The following is a 24,067-nucleotide window of genomic DNA, read 5'->3' as shown; positions in this document are numbered from 1 at the left end:
CTTACTTAGGATTTCAAATCTGTTCCTTGCAAATGACTTTACAAGAGATCCTGCGTTGAGAAAGCTGTGGTTTGCTTTTTTAAAAATGTGGCTATTTGTGTACAGCAAGGTGACAACATTATACTGGTGTTTCTATAACTTCAGCAGATAGACTTTCCACCTAGTTAAGTACCTATTTGTAATATTGTCCCAATTTTAGATGTGGTTTGAAATACTTTTATTAGTATTTTGAATACAGGCTTTTGGAGTGGAAATTGCTCCACTTTAATGTAAAGTACTTCAGTACACCATCAACCGATTGACAAGTTTAGTTAGCTGTGCTGGATTTATTGGCACAAGGTCACTTGAGCCATCTGTTTTAATTAGTTTAGGGGGCTCGGGAAATTATTAGTTACCTACATGTATAGTTATCAGAAAATAAGCTTGCACTATCAACCTTGCTTTTATCTGATTGTAGTGTTTCTGCGTGCCATCAGGCCAATAGTGGAAAGTTTGAAATCCTTTGACCTACTGAAGACTTAAACCAGTGTCTTTCTCATTTGTCTGCAAGTGTATTGTTGAACCTGACTTCAAGAACCCATCTAGAGTATCTGCAAAGGCACGTTTCTTGACTTCACCATGCTGTAGTTTTTCCTCTGGCAATATCAGAGTTAGCGAAACCTTCTCTTGAGGTTTTTACTGGTGTGATGAAGATCTGGTCCATGTATAATAGTATTACTAGAGGAAAATAAAAAATGAAAGCATTCTTTTCACTCTGATGGGAGGCGGGGAGTCAAAGAAAAGAGAGTTGGTAAGGTCTGTATGGGGTAAAAAAAGCAAAGATTAGTGTTTATGCTGCTATAATTCTTAAAACAGGTTTTGCTTGCAGCTGGTTTGGGGGTGTGGTTATGCATCTCTTTTGTTAACAGGGCTTTAAATAACTAATTCATGTTGCTTGGGAAGCTGGTGAATCTATTGCTTAACCATTGCTGAGACTATCCTGATAGAAACTGAGGCACCTATGTGAGCAAGCCCTTTACGGTCTCGAAGATAGTGTTCTTAGAAATAAAGGGGTAGATTACTTACAGCAAACTACTTCCCCATGTGTAGTTCTGCATGCATTCTGGGTATCTCAGTATAACCATAATTTAGTAAATTAAATATTGCAATGGTTACTAGAAACTAAAAGCAGTTGACTACTGAAAATGAGCAACAAAGTGGAAGGTTGACTCCTTAGGTTGCATGGATGAGTGGCTTTAAACTTTTTGAAAGGATGATGTCACTCTTTGAACATTGCTTGCCTTCTGAACAGCAAAGCTCTTTGAGGAAGAAGTTGAAGAGTGGAAGTCTGCAAAATGTAACAGAACCCCAAACCACAACAAATCCCCAGTCTTCTTGGAGAGCAGTCTGAGGTGCACTCCGAGTAAAAAGTGACTCTTTTTTCCCCCAGCCCAAGTTTCTGTTTTACTATGTTTAGTTGAAAGTCTTGCTTACGGTACTAGCCAGTTTTAAGTCTGCATTTTTTAAGGTCTTGCCAGCATGGGACGTGAAAAGAAGTAGCATTTAAATCTGAAACGCTTCAATTAGCAGACTGCTAGCTGCCTGTAGATGAACTGAAATGTTATTTGGACTGTTCAGCTATGCAGCTATGAGCATTGAAAACTGAGGGGAGGGGGAGTGTTCTGGAATGGTGATTACTGGAACACTTCAGGAAAGTTTGTTGCTAATGAAATGCCTGTTGTGAGTGTGGTGCCTTATTATCACCTTTGAATTTGCAATCAGTGCCAGATTAAGTAAGCTGATGTCTTGTGGCCCTAATGAAAGTGACCTTGGGCAGTTCTGCAACTACAGGGTGATACATTGCAAATGACAAAGTTTACTGGTAGGCAGGTTAACTCCTGCTGTCCAGTAACATTGTTCAACATAAGTTGTCAGAAAGTAATATGTGTATAAGTAATTACAGCATTATCATTTAAAGTAGAGCACTACTATATGGTCCTTGGCTGATATCTAACAATGTTTTCACTAGAATCTAAAGACTTAGACAATGATAGTAATTATTCCAGTTTCAGAATTTGGTAGGATGAGAAAAGACCTCTTTGTGTATAAGATTTTACCTGCCATAAATAAAACTCCTTAGCAGCTTTTGAAGGTTCGTAGTACAAACCTAGTATTAAGAAAGCCATCTAGTTGGAGGCAATTGCACAGCTGAACCTGTGGACAGTTCTGGAAAGGGGAAGTGTGCAACATCTTTTGGTGTTTTTCAAACGAAGGGCAGACTTTTCTCACGCAGGAGGTACATAGTTCTGCTTTGCTTGGTAAAGAACTTAATGCTATTCTGAATATACAAGGTTTGATAAGGAAGAAATAGATTGTGCCTTTTGTTAATCTCTTCATGCTTTTTCTTTATTAGTGATCATGAAAGGTGTGTGGCTGACAGCATTGCAGACAGAAGCTCGACTCATCCACAGAACAGGTGCTGTATATACAATTGCAGTACAAAAAATCTTGTGTATAAGCTTGGTATGTGTCGGTCTTGCCTTCCATGGAGGGAGTGAAAAATGTATGCTAGCTGGAAGTAGGAGGAAACAAGAAACCTTTGCTAATAAAATTAGGTGTGATGTGAAGCCAGATTACTTCTGCCACTGGGTAGAGTTCAGCGTAAGAGTCTTATGAATGAAGAACTTGGTTCGTTTTGTGATAGATAGATAAATGGGATACCTGAATCCCTCCCTTGCTGGTACATGGTAGGAAGCCATCTTAAAAGCCTGAAATGTGTTAAATTTACTCCCGCTTGGTACGGTAAAGCTGACCAGTCGTGTTATCGGCACACTGTTGCATTTAATAATCTATACAGTTTTTGCACTGTAGCATGTTTAATATATAATGCAAAAGTTATACATGTGAAAACAAGGTATGTTGCGCTGCTAAGCTTGTGATTTAGTATGCACAGGGTGGCCGAGGAACAGCAGCTGTAGTAACTCTGAGTTTCCTAACAGCTGCAGCTTGACCACATTGCAAGTATTAAAGCAGGAATCCGTTAGTATGCAATAATGCAAAGCTGAGGGCAGTGAATTTCTAATCTAGTCACAGGAGTGGAGAAGGGTCTTGAGATGCATATTTTCTCCAGAGTGTAGACCACTATGCAAAGGACTTGAAAGGTTGATGGAGGAAGAATTGCTGTAAGAAAGCGAGAATGGAGTGACTCCAGGGAGCTATTTGCATTTTATTCAAAACTGTAGTGTTGGCTGACTGACCTGGAGAGTAAATTAAAAAAATATGGTAAGAGAGTGCTCTGGCAGTCTATATATGCTGGCTAAGGTCTTCCAGAAAACAGATTAATGTCTCTTTAAAAAAAGATGAAGAAAGCCCTGCTCGTGACTCATTGGCTTCTTTGTAAACTTTTCTCTTACAGCTTTTATTGCAGATGTGTAGACTCTAGCTTTCAGTGTAAAACTGTTAAATGGCAATACTACAGAAAAGAATCAGGGAAGTGATGAGAGATTTAAGATGGAAAGGGAAAAAGGAAAGCTCATTCATCTGCTCTCTTCTCTCCTAGTCTGGTAGAGAGGCATCAATGAGGAACTTCCTGAAATTTTAACCTCCACATTCATGTTAGTACATGCATCATGGCACAGCAAGGAAATGTTGGTGAGCTCCTCTCAATGCTGGATTCTCCAATTCTGGGTGTCCTGGAAGATATAACAGCTGCGTTCAAAGATAATCTCAGTTGTGGTATGTATCCTTATATGTAATTGGAGAAAGGGTTTTGCTTTTACGCCAGTAAAGGTAGAATAATGGTCTTTTTCTATCAGACAGAGTCTTTGCAAATACATCCTGAAAGAAACGTCTGATATTTGAAATTGCTTTAAAGATTGAGGCTTCTCTTCAGTCTGTTTTGCTTAATGTTGTGCCTCTTGGAAGGTCTGTTATATAATTGTTAAAATGCTGTTCAAAAATGAATAGCTTTTCCTGGGGCATAACCTCAAGTTGTGAGCTGATGAAACTTTCTTTGTCAAGTATGTCTAGAAAGAATTACGTGTCATCCACATTATGGGAGCTAGTGGGATTTTGTTCATTCAAATAACAAACAACAGAAAAACAACCCCAAACAAAACAGCAGACCCAGACTTTCTTGAAAAAATGGTTGCTGCTGTTGGGGCATCCCTGATGTTGATAGAGCCTTTTCGGAGCGGGAGAGCACTGTCAATGTCCTTATCCCCAAACTTGTTCTACTTTATCTGCTGAAGGGAGAGAATGTGAAGTTACTCGTGAACTCTTTACCTGCGCTGGGTAAAATACTGCTGCAGTTCAGCTGCCTCTAGGTTTTTAAGGTTAGACAGTGCCACAGTAATTGTTAGTTATTAAAAAAACTTAGCTACTTTCCCTGAGACAAATGCAATGGCGTGAATGGGTAGTAACTAGAAAGTGTGCTCGAGAGGTCTCATTTTCCTAAAGGTCTGGTAGCACTAAGTACTGATTTATGCTACAAATTGTGCAATAGATGTTAAAAAGTTGTGTGACGTCCCTGTAACAATGCTTCATTTCACTTTTTTTTTGTTTCTTGCTGTAAACAAACTGGTAGACCGTGGACCTATGCTTGTGAACAACCTGGTGGACTATTACTTGGAAACTAGTTCTCAGCAGGCACTGCATATACTGTCCACACTGCAAGAGCCTCATGACAAGGTGAAAAAGTCTTGTTATTAAGTATGGCAGATATAACCTGTTATTGAAGCAGCCTTTAAATAGCATCTGTAAGAACTCTGTTTTTCCGTTCTGGTATAGAATTACCTTGTTGTGGAGGTGTAGTACCTCTGTAGTAAGAGTAGTTAAGTTTTAAAAAACTTCAAAGGTCTCCATTTCTTGGGTTGCTTAAACTGACCCAATTAAGCAAATAACCTCTATAAATGAAAGGTTTCTGAGGACTAACATTGTCTTTGCAATGCTGCTGCTGTGTGTTCAGTGCTGGATGTCTTAGCCTAAAACAGATTGGGTATTTTGAGAGCAAGTAAGGCTTTTTAAATAGATTGAGTGAATAGCGCTACAAATTGTTTTGCTTCTGCTGACTGGAATTTTTTAATTATTTATGATAAATGTTTTGAAGTGCAGTGACTGCTTCTGGACTGAACAGTTTGCATTTTACTGCCAGCAGATTTAAGTTTATTGCTGGGTTTTATGTGCTCTTGGATCCTGTATATTTGTAAAATGCCCGTAGTTTCCATAATTGGCAATGGCAAACTGCTGCATATAGATTGGTGAAAAAGAATATACACTAGTTAAATATAAATACCTTTCCTTTTTCCACCACTCTCTGCAAAAATCCTCTATCAGCATCTACTGGACAAAATTAATGAATACATGGGCAAAGCTGCTACCCGTTTACCCACTCTCTCTCTGCTGGGACATGTGATAAGACGACAACCATCTTGGAAACATAAGCTTTCTCAAGCACCTCTCCTACTTTCGTTGCTTAAATGTCTCAAGGTAAGAACTGTCAGTGTTGTCCATAAAACACTTGTACACCTGATGTGAACATGCATACGTCTAATGCAAGACATTTGTTTTCTGTTTTGATGTCATTTAGTTAAGCTGTGAGAAGAGATAAAATGTTGATTAAAATACTGAGCCACAGTGGAATTCTGTCAACTAAATATGCTATGCTGATCCTGGTATTACTGACAATCTTGTTTCTAAAAGCCACCATCACTATATAACTTTGAGTTAGGAGAGTTTACTAGAATTTTAATTACCTTGGAATTAGCAGACTTTGCCTTCTTAGCTACAGATGTGCTGGGTTACAAGCAAGTAGCTGTCCACCTGTGCTTTGTTTTTTTTATCCATCTGCAAAGTTATCGGTTATCATACTGTACAGTATTGTAACAAGGAATAAAGAGTGAAAAGTGTTTTGAGACCTACAAGTGTTGTCAGTCATACCATTTAATATGATAGTGGAGAATTCAGATTAGTCATTTAAATCACATTAAAATGCATGATGCAGTCAAGTGCCAGTCCTCTTCAAAACAAAAACACAGCAAATTTGTAACTGCCAAAGAAGCTACAAGTGCTGCTGCTGGAACTCCTGACATGTCTGACAAGGGTTCTGTTACCCTTTTCAGTGTGAGTTCTGTGTGATTGTGAGAGGAGTGAAGTATGTCAGGAAGCTGGTGGGAGTAGAACAGAGATGTGGAAGTGCTGGGGATGTGTACAGAGGGATAGGGGTGGACATGAAATGTGCTGTGGAAGGTTCTGTCTGACTAGGGGAGAATAGGCGCTGTTGATTACACAGAGAAAGAAAAATCTGCAATGCTAAGTATGTCTGATCAGCTGGAGTGGCTCTTGGGAGAGACCAAGACCAGCTCAGTGGCATCTGGCCACAGGCTTACCTGTGCTGTTTACACCTCTGTGCTGACAAAGCAGAGGAACTACCAAGGAAAGTGCACATTAAACTGGGGAAGCAAGTAGGGACCCCACTGGAAAATAAAATCGAGTTCTCTATTACTGTTTCATCTAGCTAAAGATTTTTACTGCCACATGCCTTTCTCTCAGTGTAAGCCATAGGGTCCTAGTTATTGTTTGAATTACTGCTGCATGAAGTATTTAGCAGCCAGAGTCATCAACCAGGTTTAACAGGAAAGCTTTTGACCCTTGCATTAGTAATTGGCCAACATTCTTGAATACCCTGATCAGATTTGCAGTTTCTTAGGCTCTGAATGCTGTATGTGCTTAGCTCTGGGAAAGGAGGAAGGCAGTATGCAAGATGCTTCACATACCAATGTGTGTTTTTTTCTGCTCAGTTGTGGAACTGTGGTGATGTTCCCTTTTTAACTAAGTCAAGTCTTTGTTCAGAAAAGCAGCAGCAGAATAGGAGCAGGAATCCCAAATCTTTTCTCTCTAGAGTTGTTCTGGATGAGACAGTAATCTTTTTTTGGTTTGCTTATGGTAGGTTTCAGAGGGACTCTTTCAAAATATTCAACTTTTTCCATGATGATGATCCAGTGTTCGCTTCATCCTTGGAAAAAAATGAAGTTCAACTTTTTAAACTGATTAATGCAGGTTTTTTCCCTTTTTGCAGACTGACACAGATGTAGTAGTACTCACCACAGGTGTCCTAGTGCTAATAACCATGTTGCCAATGATTCCTCAGTCTGGCAAACAGTACCTTCATGATTTCTTTGGTATCTTTGGGCGTCTCTCAGCGTGGTGCTTGCAGAATCCAGGTGAGATTTCAACTTTGTTGCATGCAGTTACGGTTTAGTAGTACCCATGTGACTCAAGCAGTTGGTGAGCACATTCTTTTGTGAAACTTGTAATGGTCTGAGATTATTTAAATGCAGAAAGTCATGCATTAAGCCCTCAAGCTATTCTGTTCTTTTATAGTTAGCATCAGGGAGTGCTTCTTTGTTCAAAATTTAGAAGTCTCTTATATTCTTCCATATGGTGCTGCTACTACATGAAGTTTCACTGGACTGAAATGCTACCCTGATGACCACGAATAGCAGAGATTGAGCTTAATGGATAGAGAAGGGAAAGTGCCAACATTTGAGGCAGATATTTGGCAATTTGAAATTCCCAGGTGTGGATGGGGAGGGGGAAGAAGCAGCATGTAAGAGTTTCTTTTCATGCGCATCTATCGATAGTCATGAAAGTGTTGGTAAAACTAGTCTTCTCAGTTACAGCATTGGTTCTGTCTAATTGGTTTTGGTGAATTTGCTGTAAGGTGTCTGATATCTAACACTAGCCTTATCTGTGTATGCGTCCCATGGCTGTACGAACAAATGTTAAGCACACAGATGCGATTTGGAGGGCCATTGGCATTGCAAGTAGGATTGGAACTTATAAGGTGGCCAGTAAGACTCAAGTCTGTTGCTGTTGCTTTTTGTGGGTACAAGCTTTTAGTTTTTACCTTTGAAGTGAACATTAGTTTTCTTTTTGAATCACTCAGTCTTGAAAACTCTGGCTCGCTATGTAGAGGGGTTTTAGGTTTTAACTGGAATAAAAAATGCTGTGCTTTGAGAATGACAGGATACTGGTTGGAATTAATGGGCCTTATCTTAATTTTTGGTTTTGCTGTGAGCTGCCTATTCTGTCAGAAGACTTCGCAGTTTCACTGGGGACTCTTCATATCTCAGAAGACTTGTTCCAGATAATATTTCAAATTTAAAAGTACTTTGCTTGCATGCTTAGAAGTTGTGTTCTTTTCTCCAATGTAATGAAAATATTCTAACTACTTTTTCCAGGTCACGTGGCAGAGACTTATCTTGTCCATCTTCATGCCAGCGTCTATGCTCTCTTTCATCGCCTTTATGGAATGTATCCTTGCAATTTTGTCTCCTTTCTGCGCTCCCACTACAGTATGAAGGAAAACTTGGGGACCTTTGAAGAGGTTGTCAAGGTAAAACACTGCTCGTCTCTATATTATCTGAGACAAGGAATTCATTGCTGTGTAAAGGCAGATGTTTGCCAATTTAATACACGATGTAGATTTGACTGAGTGCTGCTCAAGCAAGCAGAATAAAAGCAGGCTATTGGAGAACTGAGATCTCAGTTGGGAACAAGATCATTTCTTGAAGCTGTGATGATGTGTGTTAGCTTTATGTGTTAAATGTAACCTGCTGAACTATTGGGATCAGTAGATTGCTCATCAACTTTGTGTAGTTTAGTACAATTAAAAGATGCTGTACAGGTAACACTGCTTCTTGTTCATCCAGCCAATGATGGAACATGTGCGAATTCATCCAGAATTAGTGACTGGATCCAAGGACCATGAACTGGACCCACGAAGGTATATATGTTAACTCTGCTATTAGAAAAAGCTATTAATAAGCAACTTTTAGCTGGGTATTTCAGAAGGCTTCCAGCAAAACCTTTTCTGTCAGCAACAGTGTGTGCCAGTGGTGTTTTGCCACCAGTATTCATAGGTATATCAGGTCAACATGAAGACTTTTTTCATCCAAGCTTACAGCTGGATGAACAAGCAAAAATTGTTGTGAAAGGCCATTAACAACCATGTTGGGGTTCTAAATTCCTTTTGTGTTTGTGTTGGAATCTGTCTTCTACTTAATAGTTGACTTTGTCTTAATTTTGTGACTTAACAATCAAACATCCTCATAAAGTTCTTAAAGAATTTGCTTATAACAAATAAACTACCACTGACCTGCTTCATTGGCTTAAGGTTTCGGTCATGGTTATTTTGGTTTGTTGAAGTACTTGGTGGGATTTAAGTGTTTAAAATGGCTTCAGTGTGTCTTGTTTTGGTACCTAGATGTTGGTTCAGTTAACAGATCAGTTCTTTTAACAGGTATGTCTTAACATTATCAGCTATATTAGTTTTCTTTAGCAATAGGCTCATTTGCCTGCAGCAGCACCACTTGCTGCTTTTCTCTTGTCTCCACAGGCCCAGCCACTGAAGAGGAGAAATTGACTCTTGTTGCTGCACAGTAGTGCTCTTGCGCTGCTTTTCAGAGCCACTAGGAAAACACTGCTAACTGGGAACCTGTTGAATATCACAGTGCTCAATTTTGCAGGCTTCTCCCAGGCAGGGGGGAGGGTGGCACCACTGAAGAGGACAATTGGCGTGAAACTGCCAGTTGAAGCCTTCTGATTTGGCACCTTGCACATAGTATCTTACATTCAAAAGCAACTCAGCCTTTAATAGAGAGCCTGCTGTGCTTTCTCTTGAGTGAACTTCCATCCCCTGAAATATTGGGCAGATCTAAGCTGGCTGCTTAATTTAGTGAGAAAAAGTTTCCAGAATGAAGGAGGTAGTAATAGTAAAAAACATTCCCAAAATCTGGGAGGAAAAACACAGACCTGAAACTGGCGTTGCACATGGTGTTTGCTTAAATAATATAAGGTTCCCTTACTGCTGTCATGTCTAAATTTTGACTACCGACATGAGTCTAGTTGAGCTGATTTCTACAGCTGCTGAAGCTCAGGATCAACCACGTCTTCGTATGCTGTTCCTCCTTTCCAGAGTGCTCCATGGCAGACCTTTATGGATCTCTGTGTCAAAGCCGTTTGTCTCCTCTTTGAGACCCTCTCTTACAAGTCATCTGGTTGCAATTTCTGTATGGTGCCTTGTTCCAGTTTTGGCTGGGAGCATACAAAGCTGTCTGGAACAAACGAGCCATCCTGCAAGCCAGTTCCTCGTATCTCCAGGAACTCTTGTTTGTGACAATAATTGACTAACTTACTCTTTTGGATCCAAAAACTGTCTGCAGGTGGAAAAGACTAGAAACTCATGATGTTGTGATAGAATGTGCCAAAATCTCCCTGGACCCTGCAGAAGCCTCATATGAAGATGGCTACTACTCTGTGTCTCGGAAACTCTGCACAAGCCTCAGACATCATCATACTGACCCCAGTGCCAGCTATTACATTGACACACTGAGCAGCTATGGTAAGACCTGCCTGATGGCTAATGAATACCCATTTTTTGGGAGAAAACTGGCCCTGTAGCAACAAGACATCTTAGTAATTTATCCCACTTAAAGTCCGATTCTTAGGCACTGGAAAATAAACCATCATTTAAAAATAAAAAAGAAATACATCCTTTGATCATGCAGTCATACAGCATGTTTGCAAAGGTGCCTTTCCAATGCCTTTCCAAGGGTCTGCCCATGTCCCCCCTGCCCCAAAACAACTAAAAAAAAAGCTGAAGTATGTAATATATTGAATAGGTATTTTCTTTGGCTGGAATAAAAGTCGCTTGTTTGCTAGCTGTGACTGTTTATGTCGAATGGATTTGAAATGTTTTGGTTAAAAGCCTTTAAGTACTAGCCAGAAGAATCATTGATTTGTATGTGATGTGTAGGATACTTCTACTTTTTTTTTTTTTTTCCTTCTTCAACTTTCAGGGACTTCTACCCCATATTCCACTCCTCGGCTAACACTATCACAAATGCCAGGGCAGCTACCTCAGATTTTGAGCCCGCAGTCAATACAGCTGTCAACTGAGCCACAGCAGGTAAAGCAGAAGATAAAGCGCAGCATGATTTTAATGCTTTGCACTTTATTCACAGTTTCTTGTGACAGTCTTAAAAATCCATGTTTCTGAGAAGTACTGTGAATTCTTCAGAACTCAGTGTATGTTTTGGATTTAATCCCCGTCTGATTTCCTGTGTTGGAACCTAGATGCAGGTGCTTCACATGTTCCTTTTCTGAGCTTCACTGATTTGTGTTTATTGTGTATTGCTTTTACATAGGTTACCATCTGGAGTCCTTCTGCAGTTTGTGGTATGACCACTCCACCAACGTCCCCTGGAATTGTCCCGTCGGATTCATCCCAGTCTGCATCACAACATTACAGCAAAGCTTTTAGCACATCTGGTAGGTGCTGAATTTGGGAATTAGGCCTGCAGGGTTTGTTGTAATAGAAATTTTGGCTGTAGATTTTGCTCTCAGCTTATTAAATGGGAGTGCCACACCATGCCATTTAGTAGGCTTAAGTCTTTATTTCTGTGAACTGAGTACCTGGTTATCTAGAGCAGTACTAATGCAAACACTGAGGTAGGAAATAGTTACAGTGAATTAAGTGCCAAAGTCTGAAGCAGATCTTTTAAAAACTGTGCTTTTATCTTGATAAATAGTTGAAAGAGATTTCGGAAGGAAATGGTTGAGATGGTCTTTAAATGTGCAGTTCTTCAAGTACAATATTCTGCTGAAGGAGGAAGTGGGAGCCTGTTGAGAAAACTTTTGCTCCTCCTTTTCAGCAGGGGGGAAAGGAACACCTTTGGGAACGCCCGCCACATCTCCTCCTCCACCCTGCACTTCAGATGATTTTGTGCATGTTTCACTCCCTCCAGCTGCTGCCATGCCTCCTAAAAAGGTATAGCAAAATTCTTCTGCCAAACAAATCTAATTTTTTTTTTCATTGAATTGCCATACATGCAATGATCATAACTGAGAAAGAAAAATCAGAGTAACTGATTTGCAATGAAATGCAACATTTTTTGTAAAAACTTAATTTTCCTCGAAGTTTAGACAACTATTGCCACTTCCAGTTGCACAGTTTTAAGACTTCTGATACTGGTTTGCTGTTTAAGCCATCTATTTGCAGGAACTTCCTTTCTATGAAACTGTCCAAGAGGCTTGTTTCCAACAGATGTCTAGTGCAAAGAATCTATTTTCGTTTTTGTTTTGTTGTTTTTTTCAGGAGGACAAACCAGATCCTGGGAGGCCTTTACTGTCCCGACAGCAAAATGTCATAAACAGTGATAAATCATTGGGTAAACTCCGTTTTCCTCTCCCCACTACAATAACATATTGTAAACAAATCCTGTTTTTATTGAGACAGGTTCCAATTGCCAAATGGTTTCCACAGGTTTTTCTCTTCCCCAACCCCGCCCCCCCCCCCCCCCCCCCGAGTTCTTTGTAGTTCTGGGATGCTGCCTTAACCTGTGATTCAACATAAAATCTTCTTGTGATGCTTTTGATTTCATTTTAATATTCACCTTCAGAAATATCTTGCAGAATTTTTCTGAACTGGCCCTGATGCATTCTTATGCATGATTAAATATGCAGATCTACACTGAAAGCTGAAAAGGGATTTATTTTTTTTTTTAAATCTGATTCTTTGAGGGTGATTTTTTTTTTTATTAGAAGCAACAAGTTGTGTGTGAAGTCTTACTTCAAGTTTTATGTCACGTGTCTGGATCAAACTGTAAGGCTGCACTTAAGGATAGATACGATGCTCGCTTTTCAGTGGTCTTGGGGAAAAAATTGTTTTTTGTCTGCAAATTATATTGCTGTACTTGAACCTTTTTTTTGAAGTCCTGTGGAATATTGAAATCAACAGTGGATGGTTGAGGAACTCAGCTTCTAATAGGTAAATCTAGATTCCATTTTCCATTCTCTGTCATCTATAGCTGTGACAGCTGTAGAAAGGGATTTTGGCACTGTATTTGAGACTACAAATCTTTACCATCCTCAAAGTGGAGATGATAGTGAAATTTGAATTTGGTATTCCTTGGTGTAGTTGAACTTCCTGAATTACAAGTTAAGAACAGGCTAGGTTTTTCACTGGATTCCTCATCTGTGACTGAGCTGTGAGCATGAGGTTTCTATCCTGCATGCTTTAGTGTATATCTCCCTGGCAGCTGAGTTTTGATCAGTAGTCACATACTGTCAAGTTTTTATTACATCAATTGGCTAAACTTCATTTTTCTCGGGTAAGTACTGTGGCCTTGTGTAGCTTGATCAGAAGCTAAAGGGGAGTTTAATGCTAATGTGGAAGTATGGTAGTCACTGTACACTTAAGCCACTTCTTAAATGTATTTAATGGGTTCAGTTGCAAACAGCACATCCTTATTCATAGAGGTGGTTGCCTACACTTGTTTTGCAATAGCAAATACTAAATTTACAAAATTACATTTTGGGATCAGGACTGACCAGTGACTGATCTCTGAACTGGTTTCCACATGGAATGGAACAGGAATCAGATAGCTTCCTCCTTTGAAGAAGCATCTGAAAGGGAGAGAAGCTTATTCTAAGGCTTCTGGTTTGTGCTGTGATAAGGCTGGGGAAAACAGCTTCTGTGTAACTAACTTTTCTTTTTTCTTTTCTTTTCTACAGACACACCTAGTAGTAAAAGTTCAGTAACCTTAAGTGATCTTCCAGAGTTTTTAGGTGGTTTGTCTTTTGAAGATAGTGCTGAAAAGGACAGAGAGGAAGGTAATTTCTGTCATCCTTACATACATCTTAGCTAAGGAAATGTATGTAATGTCGAAATACAAGATACATAATTATACTCCCCCTTCCCATCATTTTCAGATGCAATATCTAAAGAGATCTCTGAGATCACAACCGATGCTGAACACATGGTGCCTCGAGGAGGATTTGATTCTCCATTTTACCACACAAATGAAAGTCTGTCAGGCTCTCAAAAGAAGACCCATTCAGTAGTATCTAGTGTTCAGGGACACAGTCAGACCTCTGAGCCTTTAACATCTTCTCTGGACAAGCCTGGGCCTGAGAGCGCGCGGGAAACACCCAAACAAACGTTTACTCCCATAGATAAGCCCTGTGGAGGCTCTGGTGAAAGCCCTGCTGGTAACAGGGAAGGAACCTCTGGGGAGATGAGTATTGTCACTCCCAGCCCTTGCAAAGTACCCGCACAAAGAAGAGCGGTGTTTGGGAGTGGGCAGCCTCCCCTGTATGAGCACCTTTTTGAAGTTGCATTACCAAAGACTGCCTACCTCTTTGTTGGGAAGAAGACTGAGGAGCTGCTAAAGAAAGCCAGGGGAACCCAGGATGATGACTACATGTCCTCTACTTCTCCTGTGGAAGTACTGGACAGACTGATACAGCAAGGAGCGGATGCACACACTAAGGAGCTGAACAAGTAGGTGACTGAAGATCTTACTTTGTAAACTTTCTAGGTAATGCTTTTTGTGCTGGCTTTATTTTAATAGCTGTGCCTGAAAAGCAGGTGTGTCTGGAAATCTACAGTGAAACTGTGTTCTGTGAAACATGGCTGTTAACTGAGCTAGGGGGTTCTGGGTGGAGGATTTTTGTATTTGCAGTGGTAACTAGTTTGCTTTGGTGTAAAAATGGGGGCTGTGACCGTACGACTTGCTGCCTTCGCTGACAGAGCTTGGGATGAAGCAGCAGGGCTGTTGGCTGTGCTGCAGGTGTGGTTTTGGTGCCACTGTTAGTGAGATGTGTTTACCAAACCAGGTTTAAGTCCCACACTAGGTAGTCAAGAGCAAGTGTAGACACCATGGGAAGATCGACACTTTCTAATATACATGAAGCTAAAAACTGGAGAACCCGATTTAAGGTTTAGGTGTGTCTGTGGTATTCCTTCTTTTCATCTTATTGCCCTGTCTTCTGCTTTGTCCTTATGCTGTTTTCTGTGCTTCAGAGAATTTTTCTCTCGCTTCCAAGAAACTATGCCCTCCATCATCTGCCCTTGCAGCCTGCTGCTTGCACGGTTCCTCCTTATTACCTTCATACCAACTGACCATAATTGTACTTTTATTAGGCTGTAAGCTCTTTTGAGGTGGGCATTCCATTTTAAAGTGAATTGCAGAGTGTCTGTATATTTAAACTTACTATTTAATACTGCATTTTCTTTTTTCAGATTGTCTCTGCCAAGCAAATCTGCTGACTGGACTCACTTTGGAGGTGAGGAGGTTTCTCCTGTGTTTTGGCATTCTGCTCCTCTGTTATTAGACTTGCTTAAACAATGACCTGCATACTTTTTCTGCCACATTATTAAAAAAAAAAAAGATGGTGCCCTCCATTAAGTCATGGTTTATCTGCTTAGCAGATAGACATCTGTTTTCCAGTGAAATAAGCTGGTTTTTTCTATCTTTGAAAAGTGAAAACTGCATTCCCCACAACTCTAGACGTTTCTGCTTTTGACCATTTAAGATCTGCTAGCCTTCAGAGTGATGCTGATCATCTGACAGATCCTGCCACCTTTGAAATACTACTTGAATATAAAACTGATAATTGTTTTTCTTGTTGCTGCATGTGTGTGTCACAGTTTTGTGCTCTTAGGCTTCTGTGGTGATGGTGAGCTTGGCTTTTTTTTCTTAATATAAGGAGCAATCCATATGAAGCATATACCTGTTGCTCTGGGAAAAATGTTTAAAATTAAGTTTGTGTTGGAGATCAAATGGAACAGACAGATTTTTAAGATGTAATTTCAAAGAAATCTTCTTTGCTTATTTTAGAAAATATTTCCCATATGAGGAACAGGGACAGTACGGTTCAGTAACCTCTTGTATCTTCTAACTCCAATCCAGGTTCTCCCCCGTCGGATGAGATTCATACCCTGCGTAACCAATTGCTTTTGCTGCACAACCAGTTATTGTATGAACGCTTCAAAAGACAGCAACATGCCCTTCGGAACCGTCGACTCTTGCGAAAAGTGATTAAAGCAACAGCGCTAGAGGAACATAATGCTGCCATGGTGAGCAGGGATACAAATCTAGCAGTAATTTAAACACACTGGTGCTAGAACAGATATGAATAGGCTTGGCCGGCGTCTTCCAGTACCACTCAGTTGAAAAGAAGCCTTGTTTCTCACCTTATTAAGAGTCAATGTTTGTGGAATGACTTGTGGGTACTTGTGGGTGAGTTACGTGCACCGTGATTATTAAAACCAGTAGTTTCTATTTGACTGTAGGCAACTGGTTTGGTGGATGTCGGCATGCTTGATCCCTGCCAGCGCTTACCTTTGGATAATGTTAAAGGCTTCACAGTTAGTGGAGTGGTTACTTAATGCGTGGCTAGACACTTTATTGCATTATTTGGAGAAGTACTGTCCTTCCACTCCTCAACTGAGGAGCAATAGCCAAAACTTTGAAGACTCAAGTATTCTTTTCCAGAGGTATTTACTATGATAGAATTTGAAGTTACACGTATGTGGAAGGATGTCTTGTAACAGATATAGGCATGTTTCATTCTGTACTTCCATATTACAGCTACTTCCATCTACAGTTTCACCTTTTGATAATTCAGTAGAAAAGACAAAAATAGGTTTCCAGATAGGTTTTAGAAAATGAAGTGTAGCTTCAGCTGTGAAGCCCAAGTACCTGTCGAAAGTGTGAGGTGCAGTGGAAGAACCTGCTATTGCTCATTGTGCCTCTGGATGTGACTTGGAGTTTTCGGGCTGTCCACTCTAGCACCATTTAATCTCTTTCTCAGCCAAAAAAAAAAGCCCAAAGCATTAAGAGCATGGTCTATATAAAAACTTCTGTGTGTGCAAAAGTGTTACACCTGCATGCTATTAATTGACAACTAGTGCTTTACTTAGCTAGCAGCTTAGGACAGATGTTCTAACTGGTAAAGCAGGTGTCTTGTCTGATGCTTCATATGGGGTTCTTAACAGAAAGATCAGCTGAAACTACAGGAAAAAGAAATCCAGGCCTTGAAATTGAGTCTGCAGAAAGAACAGGCAAGGTACTACCAGTTTCAGGAGGAACATGAAAATATAGTGGCTCAGCTTCACAGCCAGATCAGACAGCTGCAACACGACCGGGAGGAATTCTACAACCAGAGCCAGGAATTGCAGGTATGAAGCACAACACTGAACAAAATTACGTTATCTACTTAGTGTGGCTTTAAAAATAACCTTCCTAATAACATGGCATGAAATACCTAAGAGAAAGTTACAGATCTCTATTAGAGATATTGTCCTAACTCAGAATAAGACAATGCATAATTGGAAATGCCTAGCTTAGTCATCATCCTTTTATAGTTCTGTTTTGTCCCGTCTTCAGTCTGGAAATAGGAAAATGCAGTTTTGTAGCTAGTTTTGGGGCTTTCACAAGTGCTCGGTATAACTTGGTTCACAGTGCCAGGCGTTACGGCCCTCCAGCCATATGCCGTTGGTAGCCCTTATTAAGGTTTCAGAACCCAGAGTGAGATTTTTTTTTTATTTGAACAGACCAAGCTGGAAGACTGCCGGAATATGATTGCAGATCTGAGGTTAGAATTAAAGAAGGCTAACAACAAGGTGTGTCACACTGAATTGCTTCTTAGCCAAGTTTCTCAAAAGGTAAGAAGAGTTGCTGTTCCCAGGGTCACTTTGTGTCTTACTGTTTAATTTTTTCTGATAATTGTTGTCAGATGCTTTCTCTTTCTTGTTCTGGAAGAAGCCTGTGCTTAGTTCCATAGAATCTGATATAAATTGAAAAAAAAAAAAAAAAGAGAGAAACATATTTTGGTGAAGAAACTTTAAACTCAGTTCAGAGGCTTCTGAAACTTCTCATTTGGCTGCATTTTCCACAGTAGGAATTTGTGGATTGAGCAATATGAATTTGTATTAAAGCTTTGCTAAATCTTGGCTTCTTAGAGATCTTGTTTGTATCAGAAGTTGAATGGACTTCTCGTGTAAGTGGAAACATGGTTATGTTAAGGGAAGCAGTGCCTATATGGTGCAGCTTTGTATGGACTGTCACCAGCTCTATCACAGCTAATTTATTTAACACTACCTATGATGCATTGGATTCTTGTTTTTGTCTGCCTTTATAAAAATACCCTGTGAACACAGTGCCTATCAGCTGTGACTCTTCTGCTGAACTATTCATTCCAATGTTTGATTCTGTTCAATTTCTCTGTAAAGCTTTCCAACAGTGAATCAGTGCAACAGCAGATGGAGTTCTTGAACAGGCAACTTCTGGTTCTTGGAGAGGTGAATGAGTTGTACCTGGAGCAGCTGCAGCACAAGCACACGGACACTACAAAGGTACGATTGTGGAGTTGCAGACAAGGCCTTTTGGGAAGACGGAACTTGAGGTCATCATCAAGCTGTTCAGCCTTGTGTTCAGAATGAAGGAAATGCTTCATAACTTAACAGATACTTTGTTTTGAAATTGGTTTTCGGGGATTGGATTTCATATTTAATCTTCCATTCAGATGTTTTCATGTACTGTGTCGTTATGGCATCTCCTCATGCTCCTTGGGCATAAAAGCTAAGACAAGGATGTTAGGGTACACTGTTGAAGTCACTTTTAGGCACTTGATGTAAATTCTTTGCCATTTTTTCTTGCCAAAGGCTGAGACTTTACTGTGATCTTAATGTAATTGGCAGCAGACTGCTGCTGGTAAAGTAACATTGGGCTCTTATGTTTGTGAAAGTGTTTAAGGTAGGCTAGTATTGCTAGAATTTGTAGAAAGATTGAGCCAGGATTTTACTGGGGTTTGTGACGTGCTGTTTTAAAACAAGCAGTCTTACTGTTCTCACACAGTCATTTTCCTATTAAGAGTTAGTACTAACTTTAAAACTTCTGCGGTTCATATGGTTTTACTTCCTGACTTCAAAGAAACCTTTTTTAATTAGAAGCAAGTAAATTACACAACAATGTAACTGTTTCTGCGTGAGAGCAAGTAATTAAAGAAGGTGAATAATAAGCCAAAAGGAAAAAAGAAGTCTCTTACTGGTATTTAATGAAGGTCATGTTGTGAAAACAGATGTTAAATGGAGTGTGTCGGTTCTAATCTGGTGCAGAACTGGCAAGTTTACTTTGCTGAAAAGAGCTTCTCATAAGGAACATTAATGTGTTAATAAATTTCAGTGATGCATCATTATTTTCACAGTAACTAAATAGTGTACATCCTCACAGTATCCAGTTTTCTGTATCTGTTTTTAGAAATGATTCTTTTATTCCATCTAGTTTAAAAACGTGCCTGTTTATAGCACGAGAAACATGCTTAAATATTAATAAAAATAACACACAATCAAATTCTACTTTAACATTGTGTTCTTTCCCTCAAGGAGGTTGAAATGTTGCACGCTGCTTTTCGGAAAGAACTGGAGAAAGCAAAATTGTGTGTTCAACAGCAAAGCCAAAGGCTTGATGCTTCCCAGAAACGGATAGCTGAACTGGAATCTCAGCTTGCTAAAAAAGACCACCTCTTCCTGGAGCAAAAGAAGTACCTGGAAGATGTCAAAATCCAAGCAAGGTAGGAGCTTCCTATGTAAAACTTTAACCATGCATTGACAGATGCACTATCATAGTTGTGGCAGAATCCGGAGACACTGAACCTGATGGTTTCTGGTTTCTTTTTCTGTTAAGAGGTCAGCTGCAAGCAGTAGAAAGTAGGTACAAGGCCCAGAAAAGAATCACACAGGCATTTGAGCTGGAGATCTTGGATCTGTTTGGCCGACTGGAGAAGAGCAGCCTACTGAAAAAACTTGAAGATGAAAAAACAGAAGCAGCTGAAGCAGCAGAAGAAAGGTAAGGGTGATGGTGCAAAATATGCTTGGATGCACCATCTCAAAATATTTCTGTTACTCCCCCTTTTACAGACTGAATCTATTTCAGGACTCTGCCCAGGTTACTGAGAGTCATTGACAGAACTGGAAGTGCTCATGAAGTACTTTCCAGATAGCTGAGCCGTTATTCAAAAGTTTGAGAGAAACCTCTGCACTGTCTCATAGCCTGGTCTCTTTAATCTACAAATTGTTACACTGTTGTTAAGTAGTTATTTTACATAGTCTACCTAAAGTGTCTAGGTAGTGCTGTACTTCCCCTCAGATCATACCTTTTTTTTCTACACCAAGATCTGCTACAGCATCAGGATAATTTCTTGTACTGCCAGCAGATTTGTGGGAATCACCTGTGCTTGGGTGAAGTAAAGGAAAGATCTACAATCCAAGGAAGCTGTACAGATCTCTTCCCTTACCTTAACTGATCAGGATTCAGTTCCATTCTGCTTTGGGATTATTGTCAGTTTTGGACTTCAAACACTGCATGTTGCAAAACTGAGTGTGACACTTTTCTGGTTACCCTCTGTCACTGCTGCTTTGCTACAAAACTGTGAAAGGAAAACTGTTAAAGTACATATGCAGTAGCAGAGCTGCGAAGTAATCAAAGTAACCTGCGTTCCCCAGCATTTCCCTTTCTATTGTAAACAGTTGCTACGATTTCCATGACACTGTATCCTCTCTCTTTCCAAAACAGGCTGGATTGTGGTAGTGAAGGTACTGTGGCAGGATGTGGTGAAGAAACAATTGGTAGAAATGGAGAGACCAAACCTCCCAGCACTCGAGGTAGCAACAGTAGTAAGGGTGGTAGCAGCAGTGAGCTCTCCACCCCAGAAAAACCCCAGAACCAGAGATTCGGCAGTCGCTGGGAGACATCCATGTTGCTGGAGCCCTCGACTACTGTCCCACTGACTGTAGGTTCACTCCCCAGCTCCAAGAGCTTCCTTGGAATGAAGGCACGAGAATTATTTCGCAACAAGAGTGAGAGCCAGTGTGATGAGGAGGGTGTAACCATCAACAGGCTTTCTGATGCTCTAAAGACTGAACTATGTAAAGATGCAAACATGGAGACAAAGGCCCCTCCAAGCCCCGATAACCTTAGTCTCTCACCTAAGATCCAGGAAAGCAGTGTTGGACAGCTTCATATCATGGACTACAATGAAACTCATCATGACCACAGTTAAAAAGGAAGATAGTCAATCAGTGTTATTTTCATATTCTTGGCATAGAACAGGAGGCGTGAATGCAAGTTTAACTAAAAGCTTTTATGTTTCTTTGGTCTGAGCAGCTAGCTCATGCAGCGGAATAGGATTGATGTCCAGAAACGGAAAAAGGCTGCTGAATGAATGCAAAGTGGATTTTGGGGTCTGGAATTGAAACGCCCAGCCTAACTCTTCTTGCTCAAATTCAGTCCTTAGCAGCGTGTACTAATTTGAAGGGACAACTATTAGCATTTGCAAGTATTTTTTCCCTTTCTCCCTGTCCCCAGTTGAGTGGCTGCATTTATGAACTTGAGTGCAATAGGAGGCCAAATTAACATTTGTGAGTTTACTATGAATGCTTTGTATTTCCTTGCAAGCTTCCAATTTAGAGCAGTTAATTGTGCTGCCTGTCCGGGTGACTTCGGTTGCTTTCATCCTGGAAAGAAGCAGCACTAAAATTCCTGGTGCATTCATCTAAAGGTCTCTGTTTTGCCTGTCCACTGTCCCACATCCCTCAGAGCCCAGTCTTCATTAAGTTGGACTCTGATTGAATACCTAAGTGTTTAAAGAACGGTGAACCTCTGCAAAACGATTCATTCACCCGAATTCATGATCATTGTTTATATTGTCCTTAACATTTCCTGGAAAGTTACGTTTGAACAGACACTTAATAAGGAACTGGAGCTTGTAATGCAGAAGAGACCATATATGCTGAAGACTTGTTAAAACACTAGCTTCTGATCTTTTTGGTATTTTAAGTGTTTGCCTGACAGACTGGTACTGATCTCGGACTGGTTCCTATGGGAAAGCAATCGGGGTGGGAGAACAGGGAAAAGGAAGCCTTACTGAAGTAAGGAGAGTATGCAGAACACGTGTGTAGAATTGCAAGCTTATGAAGACTTGCAGAAGAGCATTTGTTTCTCTAATCAGGGAAATAATTGTGCTGCCTGACCCCCCTTCATAGTTCTGGTCTTTGTTCCCGGTCTGAGCAAGACCACTGTGTTTTGAGTCCAAGAAATTGGCTTTGTTCTTTCTGGGAACACATTTCCAGGCTTGACTTTCAGAATATGGTTTCCTTGGAGTGCTGTTCTGCTCAGACTGCAGCACATTTTTCAGCTCAGCAATGTCAATTTGGCTCTAGGTATCTCCCCTTCGCCCTCGTCCCATTTCCTTAGAAGACGGGGCTGAGGAGGAAGTCTGCTCAAACTGAGAATCAGAATTCTGTTGCGAAGCCTTTCTGCATTAATCATGTTTTAAGACAACGATGAGCCTTCTGTGAAGGAAGATTGTGGGATCAGGGCTTGTCAGTGGTCAGACTCAATCTCCTTCGTGACAGAACAGAGCCCGCTGTTAGGAAGGCAGTGTGCTTGTTTTAAATGTTAGGTATGTCTGGATCCAGGCGTACTTAGACATACCGGGCTTCACAGTTACCCTGCATCGCACGTGGCCTCTTTTCCTAAACATTCTGTGGGTGGCAGCTGCTGTTTTAAGAATCGCTCACGTATAAATCAAGTCCAAATACACTTGTAGTTCAAATCCGTTCTTAACCTGAATAGGAACAGGACTCTGTCAAAGCAGCTGGCAGTATGCCAGCTTGCGCCTGACAGTACTTTTCCTCCCATTTCTGCTTCTTCCGTAACACCTAGGGTCGAAATACATTTCTGCCTGTCTAAATTATTCTCAGCGTCCTTTCAGTTGGTCAGTCCTAACTCTGAAAGTAAAGGTGAACTTCAGTGGTTTTGTCAAACTTGAATCTGCATGGAATAGAAAATAGAGAGATGGTTGTAAGTGACAGACTGGTTTTGTCGACATGTCTATAGGCTTTCTAAGACTTAGCGGTAGCAAACGTGGTAGCGTATGTTTCGGTGAGATTTGGAGGTTTCCTGCCCCTTGCCCCACCGGGTCCCAGCCCAGGAGCGAACGGTTTGCACATTGTCCTGGCAGGGCTGGCTCAGCCGTCAGATGCTGCTGTGTTGGAGGGGCTCAGCAGCCCGTCCTCCTGCTTCGCCGAGCCCAGTAAGGTGTCTTGCTTATGTGATGACCTCACTTCTTCTGAGGAGAGGCAGTTTTTGTTGTCGGTTACAAAAATGCCCTGGCGGTAATGCAAGCTCATTGATAAGGTGGCTTTTTTTCTTCTTTTAAAAAGGATTTTAGCACCAGGATAGTAGTGGAAACCACTTTAGGTTTGTTTATGGACCACAAAGATTATGGAGGAACAAATTTTGCAATTTTTTTTGTAAGTCTGAAAATCATGGATCTGCTGTATGTAGTTAACTTGCAGTTTGTTTGAAGGGGTCCCATCAGTGAAGTGGAAACAGATTTTTTTTTAACTGACTGCTTTTAGTTAAATCTAAAATTGCTGTCTTTGTCAAGTTAATCTGTTCCCTGCCTCGCTCTTTGTAAGCATGTTAAACAATCCACATTAAATGCCATAAATATGAAATACAAGGAAATGGTACAATCGTAAGCTAAAGAGAACTGAAACCAAAAGGTTTTGCTGTCCTTATTAGAATGTTCTAAAATGTCAAGGCAGTTGCTTGTGTTTAACTGTGAACAAATAAAATGTATTGTTTTGCACTACTCTGTGTTAAATTCCCTGCAAGCCGACCTCTTTGGGACCAAGCTGTGCTGAGATGAAACACACAGAAAAGAGTTCAGTATCGAAGCATCTTCCAAGATCTGCGTAGTGCAAAGCAGATAAGTGGATCTGCCCCTTTTTGCATGGAGTTCTTTGTACAGAAGCTCATTTTTCTGCGTGCAGCCAAAGCCTTTTGTCCTCTGTGAAAGCCGAACTCAGCGATGACATGCCGGTATAATCCATAAATTAACTGCAAACAAGTCAGTCCTGCAAATCTGCGTATTAGCTGACTGTGTGGCATTGTTCATGTAGTCTAGAGACTACACAGTGATTAGACAAATTAATAGCTGAAAATGTCAAAGACTGTTGTTTGCAAAGCTGGGGGCGCTGTCAGAAGCTGGCTGGCTCGCTTTGTCCCTGTCTGCGTGCTTTCCTCTTCTGCACCCTGCTCAAGAGTCACTGTGCAGGTGGGAGGGCACAGGTTTCTAAAACAAAGGGGAAGTTTTGGGCTCATGTTACTGTAAGCTCAACCTAGTGGGTTAAGGTTGTTTTCTTGATTTGTTTTTTTTTATTTCCAGATGGGCA

General features: G+C 40.6%; 1 protein-coding gene across 3 annotated transcripts in view; it reads left to right on the top strand.

Moving 5' to 3' along the window:
• TSC1 (TSC complex subunit 1) overlaps positions 1-23,484 on the top strand; it is a 28,442-nt gene extending 4,958 nt beyond the window's left edge. For all 3 annotated transcript variants that reach the window (XM_075439252.1, XM_075439251.1, XM_075439253.1), the window contains exons 2-23: positions 2,393-2,455; positions 3,539-3,714; positions 4,565-4,668; positions 5,314-5,466; positions 7,055-7,199; positions 8,220-8,374; positions 8,691-8,764; positions 10,203-10,381; positions 10,839-10,948; positions 11,187-11,310; positions 11,694-11,809; positions 12,137-12,209; positions 13,555-13,653; positions 13,753-14,323; positions 15,065-15,108; positions 15,735-15,901; positions 16,823-17,005; positions 17,381-17,491; positions 18,059-18,181; positions 19,211-19,398; positions 19,512-19,673; positions 20,400-23,484. In XM_075439252.1, coding sequence (XP_075295367.1) covers positions 3,609-3,714; positions 4,565-4,668; positions 5,314-5,466; positions 7,055-7,199; positions 8,220-8,374; positions 8,691-8,764; positions 10,203-10,381; positions 10,839-10,948; positions 11,187-11,310; positions 11,694-11,809; positions 12,137-12,209; positions 13,555-13,653; positions 13,753-14,323; positions 15,065-15,108; positions 15,735-15,901; positions 16,823-17,005; positions 17,381-17,491; positions 18,059-18,181; positions 19,211-19,398; positions 19,512-19,673; positions 20,400-20,886 — 3,474 coding nt within the window. In that variant the 5' untranslated portion in view covers positions 2,393-2,455; positions 3,539-3,608 and the 3' untranslated portion in view covers positions 20,887-23,484. The remainder of the gene's footprint in view (positions 1-2,392; positions 2,456-3,538; positions 3,715-4,564; positions 4,669-5,313; positions 5,467-7,054; positions 7,200-8,219; positions 8,375-8,690; positions 8,765-10,202; positions 10,382-10,838; positions 10,949-11,186; positions 11,311-11,693; positions 11,810-12,136; positions 12,210-13,554; positions 13,654-13,752; positions 14,324-15,064; positions 15,109-15,734; positions 15,902-16,822; positions 17,006-17,380; positions 17,492-18,058; positions 18,182-19,210; positions 19,399-19,511; positions 19,674-20,399) is intronic.
• Positions 23,485-24,067: the final 583 nt, after the last annotated feature.

The sequence above is a fragment of the Opisthocomus hoazin genome, chromosome 19, assembly GCF_030867145.1.
Source record: "Opisthocomus hoazin isolate bOpiHoa1 chromosome 19, bOpiHoa1.hap1, whole genome shotgun sequence".
NCBI classification, from domain to species: Eukaryota; Metazoa; Chordata; class Aves; order Opisthocomiformes; family Opisthocomidae; genus Opisthocomus; species Opisthocomus hoazin.
The sequence above is the reverse complement of the archived record's forward strand: the minus strand, read 5'-3'. Positions and strand labels throughout refer to the sequence as shown.